The sequence below is a fragment of the Protopterus annectens genome, chromosome 9.part0, assembly GCF_019279795.1.
Source record: "Protopterus annectens isolate FY-2018-M chromosome 9.part0, PAN1.0, whole genome shotgun sequence".
Lineage (NCBI taxonomy): Eukaryota > Metazoa > Chordata > Ceratodontiformes > Protopteridae > Protopterus > Protopterus annectens.
Window position 1 is genome coordinate 376,465,523 of NC_056743.1, and position 12,015 is coordinate 376,477,537.

Consider the following 12,015-nt stretch of genomic DNA (forward strand, 5'->3'; position numbering starts at 1 on the left):
AACCCACGCAACCACAGGAAGGACAACATGCAGACTCCGCACAGAAGGCACCCCAGCCGAGGATTGAACTGGAGAACCTCTTGCTATGAGGTGACAATGCTAACCGCTGTAACACCGTGGCCACCTGAACATTAATATTATAGTAATTAACCAAATTAGCATACAGCTACAGGTAAAGAAATTTCATAATTATTTTAAAGATTAAATAACAATAAGAAAATATTTCAACCCTGGAATTATTAAATGCTAGCCAATTTCCTAAAAATAACCATTGAAATTCATTCCAAAACAAATTTGTAATTCTAAATAATTCCATACTTATACCTTCATTAAACAATTGAATTTATAATACTCTGCATTTTTGTAGGGTATACATAAATTCCCCCTTGAAAATTATCTATGAAGCTTTAATAAACAATCATATAGTTAGCTAATATAAACAATTTTATGTAGTTAATCGGTATAAAAATAATTAACTTTGCAAGATCTGTTAACATTTCAACTAATGTTCAAGGAAAAATATTACCATGTCTAACACTTTCAACAAGATTGCATATCACATCTGCACTTTTTGATAGGGTTAAAAGTTGATGTTTACTGAAAGCATGCAAGCTTTTCTCATCTAGAAAGGGAGTAAAATAACATGGAGCAGTGTAAGTGGTAACCTTAATTTTGAAATGCCTGTGGGTATCCTTATGGAGGATGACAGTGAACCGTAGCGAATATTATATTCATAAAACAGCAATAGGTATTCTAAGAACTAAGCCAAGACAAGAACAGAGAAAAAGGATTTTGCCAAAAGTGTTGACTGCTAATATTGGGTATAGAAAATAGGCAGTGGGGCTGGAATTTACTAAAGAAAATTAACTATGGAACCAAGATATTGTGAACAAAAAAAAAAAAAAAAAAGGAGGGGAGGTAACTAGTAATGTTTTTGCCATTTTTGCTAAAAGTTAAAATATTGCTATGGTTTGTCATCTTTTCTGTTGATATAGATGTACCTATGTCATTGTTTAAAATGTAAAGATTTAATAACTGTGGCCAAAAAAAATGAAGTCATTTCTATTTGCTTATAATAAACTTCACTAAGAAGGTCTTCTGCGGTGGCTACTTGGCCCTGGGAAACTTATGTCCACTTTTTAACCCATTCTTTCCAGGTTACTTGGAAGACCAGTATCAGTGACAGCATTGCAGTATGATAAGCTTGAGGTTACATTTTAGCTTGCTGTTTCTGTTTCATTCCCCTAGGGTGGGTTTGCTGTCATCCTGACAGACAAGCTGACATGGATTTATCACCTGAGCCTCTGTTTCTACTGTGGCTGCTTTGGCAGTAGTAGTGAGGTGCACTTTTACCTCCATCCATACCAAAGGCAAGCTGGCTAAAGCCGTTATTTTTTTCCTCATCCTAACTGATCCTTTGGTGCCTTTGGTGTTTGAACTTAGTTTGCTTATAGTGAAGATAAACTCTCTTCTCTTTACCACTGAGGCAAAATTCCTTTTGTTGGTCACATAAATTCTCCTATGTTAATCTGTCTTTTTACCAGAATAAGATTAACTCTGCTGTGACTTGTAAAAATATCATTTTTTTACAGGGTTATGAAAATTTTGGACTTGAAACTGGTTGGAAGAAACTTCTATGATCCCACAAATGCTACAGTTCTTCAGCAGTATCGGTAATTCTAGAGTTCAGATAACTCCTCTCTGTCTCTCTCTCTCTCTCTTGTGATAAATCTGAATTGTTTTTGCCATAAGGTGAATGCAGCAATATGAATATTTTTGTGCATGCAATTGAAAAGTTTTAACTGTTAGTGCTAAAGCTATGTAAGGCTATTGCTTCATAAATATATTAAACATCTTTATATATGTAATTTTAATTAGGTTGCAGGTGTGGCCTGGCTATGCAGCCAGCATTCGTCGTACAGACGGTGGCCTTTTCTTGCTTGCAGATGTTTCACACAAAGTAATTAGGAATGACTCAGTACTGGATATAATGTAAGTATCATGTTTTTTCTTAATGTGGTTTCCCATTTCTTAGTTTTTGCTTCCTGCAAGAGTAGAAATTTGAGATGACATTGTCATATACTTAATGGTTAATGCAAGTGTTATTCTTTGTCTTATTTAATGTTTGAATCTGTATGCATAGTAAACCCCCCCTTAAAGTGTGATCATACTTACTGTCTAGCTTTCATTTTGTTCTTTGGTTCTATAGTAAGTGGCTAGCCATCACAAAGACAGAGACTAACCCACTCTTAACATCAGGGAGCTTTCTCTAAGGTATTTGGTTCATCCTTTTATTTTCTGCACTACAGTAAAATTGTTAACTAGCACCCATGGGGATTGGTAGATGCCGGTTAACTGTAGTTTGTGGTTGCTTGAGGGTTACTATTAGAAACAGGCCCGACTAATGCTGTACCCTATACTATTTGTTTGATTTGACTTGTTCTCCGGTTAGGGAGAGGAAATTTATTCCAATCTTCCTTTTTAAAACTCTAAACATGTAATGTATGTTTCTGTAGGGGGGAAACAAAGTGCAACACTTGAAAATTGTACTGTATTTCTTCGATATTTTTTTGCTGGTTGCTTCAGTTCTGGTTAACTGAGAGTTTACTGTAGTTACAATTTTTCATTTTTTTAGAAAACTCCCACACTTGGGAATGGACATGCATTGTGCTAGCATGTGCTGCCATTGACCCAGGTGCATAGCTGAGCCTTGCCCCAACACCTACCTTTCTTAAGTTGGGATTTTAATCCTGCACATTGTCAATGAAAATGTCTTGTGTATGATGCCTAGACTTGAAGCTACACAGTGTCCAAGTGGCTGGCTGATTACTTAATAGTAGCCATATCTGCATTTCTTTTGGATTGGAGCATGAATTATACCACTACAGTACATATCAGTAGTTCAACTCTGCTATCCATAGACACCAGGGGGAAAAACACTGGTTTTGCCCTGCCTTTGAGCACATAGCGCAGTGGGTGTTAGAAGTCCCCCAGAACTGTCCTTCAGACAGTCCTACAGCTTAGTTGGAGCACTGTCCAGAAAGACAAAATTAAGAATGAAATGCTGCAGCCTAGCCTTCCCAGAGGCAGGCCCACTGCTAAAATGTCCCCCTTGAACCTTGTTATGCAGAAGTCATCCTCACTGTTGAGGCCTGGCTCTGGTACCATTCTGATTCAACAAGTAATGAGAGGTTTGGAAAGGTTGCATCCATCTCTCTCCCTGGTTGATGTGCTGGCTCCTGTTGCAGACAGGCCTGATTGTGAGGAGTGTGTGTGGTTGTTTTTGTTTGTGTGTGTGTGTGTATAAGAGGGTTTATCTCTGCAACAATTAACTGTGGATTTTAGATAATAAAGGCTTAGGTCTTCCCAGCCTACATCTCCTCTTGGGCCCATCAGCTCTTTTGGCATGTGGAGAGCTTGCCCACTAAGCCATCCTGTTTCAAGGCTTATGGCCTGGTTCTAGCTGTAAAGCAGATGGTTAGGTCTGGTCAAAGCTCATGCCAAAGGTGTGGGACCGTCCTGTTGATGAGTGTTGTCTGATGTCAGTTCTGAGTTAGACACAGAACCACCCTGCCCTTATACTCGAGAGTATAGTTTAATGCTAGTGCTAAGCCAGGGATAGACCCTCTTGCCTATGTACTACTTTTTGACCACCTTTTGCAGGCACATTCTTGTTTTGGTCTGTGTCATTTGACACCTGGCATATAAAGAATTTCACGATTCAAAGTTATTTTCATTGAAATACAAAATAACTCTTTACAATCCATGCCAGGCAGTATGTGTTTTGGAAAGATGTTGAAGTTAACTGGCCTCTGACCTCCATTTATTACCCCCCCACTAAAAAAAAAAATAAATAAATAATAAAAAAAATGCATATTTTAGGAACAAGGTAGAAGAACTTTGGTTCTCCCCTTTTACTGAGCAAGTGGTTATGGATGGCTTTATTATAACTTAGAAGCAGAGAGGCTCTGTGATACCCTCAAAACATCAGCAATACATATTACATGCCCCAATTTGAATAGAGTATGTCCCTTATTTGCATCCATGATGTGACTTCTAAGTAATATCATTGGTCCAGCATAGGTCCTGGTCAGGTAAATCTTCCAAAATACTAGACAGGAGGGGCAAGAATGTGGTCTTCCTTTGCTTTTAGATTTGGAGTTTTCAGCTGCTCATCTTACCTGTTGAGAACTCTAGCAGTCCTTTTCGATCAGGTCTTGAAAAAAGATTTGCTGACTCCACAGAGTCTAGGCTCATTGAAAAGGTGGTAAAGACTTTGTCCTCTGCTGTGGCCTTTCCTGCTGCTCCCTGCAGTTTTGATTGTGCTGACATTGTTGACTGGTGGTTCCACAGCATGGCACTACTGAGACTAACTTCCTCAGTGAGGAGCTTAGAAGCAACATTGTACATTCCCATTTCAAGGAAGTTCTCTTTGAGCCAGCCTCCTTTGACCTAGTAGATGGCTTCTTAAGGTACAAATAGGCCCTTAGTGCTGTAGAGGACCTTGATCGTCCTGAAAATTGCACTAGACATAATATTGGATAAAATGCTAAGAACCTTCTGATACAGTGCTCAAAAAAAGAGGAAGAATCCTTTCAACTGCCCAAGAAATCATGTAATCACACCCTATGATAACTCATCTAAGAGGCGTGGTCACTCTTGTCCAGCCATAGCTGATTTGACTGATTATGGTGTGGAGTAGGTGAAGGTGAGGGTTACCCATGTCATAGGATCGTATGAGGTTACTAGGCTATTGACCGTATGGTCCTTACAAGCCTAGCCAAGTTTTACCCTTATTTCCAGAATTAGCACCTATCATCCCTGTCCAAGAAGGGACATAGGTGGGAAACCTGGGGTGAATTTACGATGGTTCAACTCTGTGGACCATTTGTCAAAGAGACTTTAACCTGCAGTGAGTAGGAAAGCAAGACTCTTTCCGTGGTAGGGATTGCATTTTGTACTCCCCAGCAGTCCTTTTTCTAAGACACAGGGGAGAAGTAAGAAGCTTTGATTCCTGTGGACTTGGTTTTCCTTTCAGGACGCTCCCCAGGAGTCTTCTTCCACAGGCCGAGACAGGGGATTCCGTAGATGTCACTCTAGGGGCAGAGGGCATTTGCAGAACCACGGCTCCTGAGAACCTCTCTTGGAGAAGCTTTTTCAGGGCCCCTGAGGCACTGCCTGATTGTCCTGCCCTGTAGCCATTTGGGGTTGACTCTCCCATCACCCACTAGCCTGGACAAGTCTTGCCTCTGATCAGTGGGTGATTTTTTTCCCGGTATTACTCCATTCCCTTCTGCCAGCCCCCTCCAATTTAAAAATGTTTCACAGACATAGCACCCTGCTATAAAGGGAGTTGACCTATCTCAAGGTGCAAGACCTCCTTCGAAAAAGAGCCATCCCAGAGGTCCCAACAGGACACCGGGGTCTGGAACTTATTCTTGCTTCTTTTTGGTGCCAAAAAAGACTGGGGACCTGCATCTGATTCTGGACCTCAGCGAGCTAAACCGGTCTGTCAAGATGTCCAAGTTCCACACGGTCACTGTTTAGTAGTCCATTCTGCCTTTCTTGCGCAAGGATGATTGAATGTGCTCAGTGGATCATAAGGATGTATACTATCATAAAGATCGACAGACACTCCATGAGACACTTACACTTTCAATTAGGGGCCAGTCATTACCAGTTCAGAGTACTGCCCTTTGACTCATAGCAACCCCCTTGGTGTTTGCCAAATGTATGGCAGTGGTAGCGGCTCATGTCCGACTGTAAAGTTTCCAGTTTTTTTCCATATCTGGATGTTTGGCCTCTCACGGCTCCCAATTGGCATAGACTATCACTAGCCACTAGGTATGTCCTCAATCCTTTCCCCAGTATCTAGGCATCATGGTGAATCTTCCCAAGTCCAATCTTGTTCCGAGCCAAAACCTAGATTTCATCGGGTTCCATCTGGACACGGTATTAGAGACTGCAGCACTGCCTTCCTGCAGGGTCCAGCTGACTCAAGATTAGATCTCTTTTTGCTATTTCTGTCACACCCATCAGTTCACTTGATTCTCCCAATGTTAGGCTCGATGGCAGCTGCTATTCAGTTAGTGCCTCTCATCAGGTATCACAGCCAAGTTCTCCATTGTACCCTGGCAGTCCACTGGTCCATTCTGTCTCAGCCCATCTTCATGAAAGTAAAGTTGATTTAGATGTGCAGGAATCATCTTGCTTGGTGGCTTCAGTCTCCGGACCTATTTGTAGGCAGGCCATTTTTGTCTTCCCCCACCCAAGGCTACAGTGACCACGGATGCCTCCCTGATTTTTTTTTGGGGGGGGGGGGGCAATTTCAGCGCAAGACGGTTCAAGATGCATGGTCCTCCTCAGAGTACAAATTGCTCATATATGTCCTGAAGATGAGAGCAGTCCTTCTAATGTTGCAAACTTTTCAAGAGTGCCTCCTTCTGAGGACCATAACAATTCAGATGGACCACATGGCAGTTGCCTGGTATATAAACAAGAAAGGGGGAACTCTGTGCAGATAGCCCATGAAAGTGTGGGAATGGGCGATGTCTTCCAGGCACTTTCTTCTTGCAACTCATATACTCATAAGTTCCAACGTGTTGGCTGACATACTCAACAGGTCCATCTTGAGTCCTCACGAGTGGTCCCTACATCTGTCAGTGGAAAGACAAATCTTTGACCATTAGGGTCAACCATGCTGTGACCTGTTTGCTTCCCCAGTCAGCCACAAATGCAGCAATTACTTTGCCCTGATCCTCCCGTCAGGGGAGTAACCCACGGACGTTGTTGTTCACGAGTGGCCTCTGGGTCTCCTCTATGGTTGCCCTCCTATTCCCCCTAATACTCAAAATCCTACAGAAAGCTCATCCCCTGAAGACCTCTGTCATTCTCATTATTCCTTTCTAGCCTCGTCTGGCATTGTTCTCCTTCCAAAGGTCTCATCTGAAGTATTCACCTTGGATACTGGATCTCATTTCCCATCCCTGGGGACTTCCACTTCCCAGTCTCTGGACCCTTCATCTAACCACATGGTTTCTCCAGTTCCAGTAATCGTTTCATAGTCCAGGCCTCCTTCCATGGTGAGGAGTGTTATTTTGGCTTCTCAAAAGCCATCTGCAAAGAAGGTGTATTTCAGTAAATGGAAAAGGTTTTCCATTTGGGCCAGACAACGGAATCTGGATCCTTTTTCTGCCCCTATTCCTGATATTTTGCTCTACTTACCTTCCCTTTTTCAGGATGGGGCAAATTTTTCTACCATTAAGATCCAGTTGGCTGGCATCTCTAATTTTCATATCAATGATGAGCTTGCCTTTTCTTCCAGACTGTGCAAAGCCTTTCTGAAAAGTTTTTCTTCTTAGACTTCCTATTAAGGTTCCATCCCTGCCATGTGATTTGACCTTGGTGCTGCAGTCCTTAACACAAAACCTGCTGGTTCATGTGATATTAAATTCCTTTCCTGGAAAATGGCCTTTTTATTTGCCATTACTTCTGCCAAAAGGGTATCAGAACTTCAGGCTCTGTGCATTAAGCCTCTGTTCATTATCTTTAACAAGGACAGGGTGTCCCTTAAAACAAATCCTTCCTTTCTCCCTAAAGCCCTAAAGTTGCCTTGGAAGCTAATCTCAATCAAGCGACTCGACTAGTGGTCTTCTCTAATTACTCTATTAAAGGAGAATATATCTTTTATTGTTTAGACGTCCACAGCCAATTATGTTTTTATCTAAAAAGGACTGAGGACTTTCGAAAGTTGGACCAGCCTCTTGTGGTCTTCTCTCAAAACAGAAAGGGTCAGGCAGTTTCCACAGTGATATTTCCAGGTGGATTGCCAGTTGTATTTCCTCCATTTATGCTAGAAGGCATTTGGAATTATCCAGTACCAGTTAAGGCCTACTCTACTAGGTCTTTTGCTATGTCATTAGCCTTCTTGGCTAGACTTTCCCTTGATGAGATTTGTGCTGCTGCAACTTGGTCTAATCCACATACTTTCATTTTGCACTACAAATTGGACCTAGTTTCTAGGAACAGGGCTTTCTTTGGTTTCTCCGTGCTCCAGCATATTCTTTCTTGAGGCCACAGATTATACTTGGTAGCTGGGAACTCTGACCCATTTCTGATGAATAATGACACAGATAGCATCAGATAAACAGTTCACATTCCTGCCCTCCTTCCCCCTTCCCCCTTCCTTCTGGGGGTTCTGATGAGGCTGAAATGGTTTGTATTTATTGAGAAGTTTTTGGTCTTCTTTTGCAGTGCTTCTGCATTTCAACTAATTTAGCAAACTCGATCTGAGGGTTAGAAGGTAGCAAGGTATTATTGGAAGGGGAGGAACTTGAGCTGTAGATCTGTCTGAGAAGTTGCTGGCTTGGATCCGAGGTTAGATCCAAGACATTGGATAGCACAGATGCCAGGTTATGGTAAGTACATAACTCTTTTTTTTCTGTTTATAATTTAATTCAAACTTGGAACTATATATGTGTTTAAAATAATCTGCCAATGTATTTCCTTTCTTTGAAGCATGTTACTAAAATTTTCACCCCTACTGATATCTGACAAACTGTCAATCACAAAAATTTAAAACTTTTTGAAGTTGTGACATACTAAGACATATTTGGCTAACGTGTTATTCGAATCCTTGTTTTAATGGCCAAGACATGTTCATATAGGGGTCTGTATTACCGTGTCAAAAGATATGTTCTCCGAACACGTTTTTATCGACACAGTAATATCGACTTGTCTAAAACCTGAACGGCTGAGTCAGCTAATTTTTTTTCCTAGGGGGAAATATTTCCTCGGCCAAACAGAAAAAAAAACAGACTTTCAAACCCTACAACGTAGGGGGATGTGCCCCACCCCCCTAACTAAATATACCAACTCCCAGATCACACTGCAGTGGGGAAAAGGGCATATCCCCGATGATGGCCGAGTAATCTGACTCAGCCATTCGGGTTTTAGACAAGTCGATATTACTGTCTATTAAGATGTGTTCGCTGAACATGTCTTTTGACATGGTACTATAGACCCGTTGTTTTATATATATATGTGTGTGTGTGTATATGTATATATATATATATATATATATATATATATATATATATACACAGATATATGTACACTTTCTGCTAAGGTTCCATTAGGCTAACTGGCATAAAACACCAGACAAGAATAGATATATGTACACTTTCTGCTAAGGTTCCATTAGGCTTACTGGCATAAAACGCCAGACAAGAAGTGCAAACCGCAAGATAAACTACATGCTCAGTTCTGCAGGTGTACCTGTTAAAGGGTAAAGTCTAAACCTGAAAGCTTCATAATAATAGAATTAGTGTTAGATATATACCTGCATAGCTTCCAGCTATGGCATTTGTATGTGCCACATAGTCCATTAAAATTACTACTGAAACTACGTCTATACTTATAAAATAACTAGATAAATTGGCACATTTTTATAACTGAAATTAGGAATTTCACCAATAAAATAAGATAATTCTTTATTGCCCACTACTGTATTCCAGTTGTTCTTGACGATCTCCCTAATATTAACAACATTTCTATATATAGTAAGTGCAAAAAAATTTATAAACTTCTAGTCTGTCTTTTTAACTGTAAATTATAACGCTTTAATGTGATGGGATAAAATAAATCTTAACATTTATTTTTAATTTCTTCAAATATTTTTGTAATTTAGCTATGTGATAACTGCGATTTTCAAATTATCCAATCAACTTGGTGGTTTCTTCTAAAAATATATCATCATCGCTGGTGAAAAAGCTTAGTCGAATAAACAACTCTCTAACAGTATTCTACTTTATGAAAGTGGGATGCATACTAGAGCAATGTAACTGTTCACAAATGTTGATTTATGAAAAATCTGACTATAAAAACATTTCTGATCAGCATCAATGATAAGTATATCTAAAAAAACCCACTGTGGTGCAATTTGCTCTAACAGTAAGTTTGAGAAACTCAGTAGTACTTTTACTATCAGCTAAAAAAATCAAGAATTATTCCCAAGTGCCATTCCATATAAAAATTAGGACATCTGTATAGAGCTTCTAAAATGAAATATAACTATACAAACGGTGCTAAATGAGTATCTCACTCTCCCACCATGCCATTACCAAACTGGCGAAGACTGGGGCCATTTTGGCCCCCATAGCTACACCCTTTTGTTGCTGATAAATATTGTTTTGAAACATAAAAAGTTGGCTAAGTTAATCATGTGGAGTTAAATAGAAGTATTTAAAGAATGTCTGTGTTTCAAAACACTTATGGTCTGAGGAAGTTCTGTGTGATAATAAAGAATGAAAATGCTCGCTGATTATTTTGGTTAGCGGATGATCTGAAGTAGGAGATTCATTTGTCTGCAACCTGTGGGTTATGGATCCGATATTGGATCCGAACCGGCATGGTTTACCAGGTATGGATCCAAGCTCTCAGCTCCTCCCCTCAGCCATAATACCCTGCTCTACCCTCATGACCTCAGATCTCGTTTGCCGTGCATGGTGACCAGATTGTTTTTCCAGCTCTCCAGCTAAGTGATAGTTTTCAGCATTTAAATTGTAAAATTTAAATAATTTTTTGGTTGTTTTGTATGAAAGTGTAGGTTTCCCTTTTGGTATTATTACTTTTTTTTTTAGAGTTTAATCTAAAATTTATATCCCTCCCCTCGCTGGTAGCGTAGTGTGTGTGTTGGGCCTGTGAGTGATTTTGTTTTAGTTACTTTCCTTAGTTATAGTAACTGTTGATGTTAAGTTGTCAATCTCGCCTTCATTCTTGCTTGATGGGTTCGGAGCCGATCCCTCGGCTCCGACTCGGCACTTGCTTTAGCTCGAGAACTCCTTTTACCAGCTCGAGGCAGCCCCATATCCCATGATGCAAGGCAGGAAGTACCCAGATCCTCGCTTTGTCAGCTGGGAGGTCTTCTCTTTACCAGCTCCTGGTAAGTAATTCACATTTGTGACATTTAAGCCCCTTTTAGTTAAAACTTTTGTTTTGATAGTTTAACTTTAAATTTAACTTTTCTGACAGAAATCCCTGTCTCTTTTAATTTTTTTAGTCAGTTAATTTCCTGTCCCATCCCCTGTTAGGGTGTGTGTGTTGGTATTTTTACTAAATACCTTTTGGTATTAGTTTAATTTAATTGACTGGTGTGTGTGTGTTTTGTTAGGCACCATGTCTAAAGAGAGGGTTTCAGGTTTTAGTGTGACTCGTGCTGTCAGAAGATGTCTCTGACAGACGGTCACACTTTGCCTGTACTGTTTAGGCCCTCTTCACCTGCAGGACTCCTGTGCTATTTGTCACTCCTTCAGCCAGAGAGTCCTGCAGGAGAGAAGGAATAAGTTGATTCTCAGGGGTCTTCTTAGCCGGAGGGCTCTCCGCCTAAGTCGGCCCCCACAAAATCAACTAAATCTGCCAAAGACCCAGGCTTCTGTTTCTAAGCCTGTGGCAGAGATCGGCTGGAGCCGCTGGATTCTAAGCTTTGGCGTGCCGAATCTGCTTTGACCACTGTGGTGTCGGTTCCACTGGCCACACACCACGTGCATCGGTGTGGCTCGATCGGCTCCGACACCCATGTGGCACAGGCACGGTGTCGGCTCCGATCGCACCGGCTGTATCGGCTGGAGCCTACATCGGCTGCCGCTCGAAATCGGTGCCGACAGGATCAGTAATATCGGCTCCGATGACCCATTCCAGGAAGAGGTCGAGGTCTCCTTCCTTGGAGCCGATCGCCCGCCTCACTCTTCTATCGGAGCGAGCCATCGGAGCCGATCTTCAAGGTCATCCAGGTTGTCAGACCATGACCTAGAGAGTGGTCAGTAGATTGCTCAAGTCACAGGTACTGGCCCAAATGCTACACAGTCCGTCTCAGCAGACGACTGTTGGTCCACACCCGTTACAGTTCCTCCTTCAACTCTACCCCAGAGCTTGGAGTTGGAGTCTTCGGGCATGGTTACTGCTACGGCTGGAGGACGGATACCTCCTTCTGTTCCTTCAGCCCCTACTCTTATCTCC

At 41.2% G+C, this 12,015-nt stretch overlaps 1 protein-coding gene across 1 annotated transcript in view; it reads left to right on the forward strand.

The window, feature by feature from the left end:
- The window catches only part of PIWIL2 (piwi like RNA-mediated gene silencing 2), a 2,846,460-nt gene that overhangs the window by 284,946 nt on the left and 2,549,499 nt on the right, over positions 1-12,015 (forward strand). The window contains exons 3-4 of the mRNA XM_044082113.1: positions 1,593-1,673; positions 1,879-1,992. Of these exons, the coding sequence (XP_043938048.1) occupies positions 1,593-1,673; positions 1,879-1,992 (195 nt within the window). The remainder of the gene's footprint in view (positions 1-1,592; positions 1,674-1,878; positions 1,993-12,015) is intronic.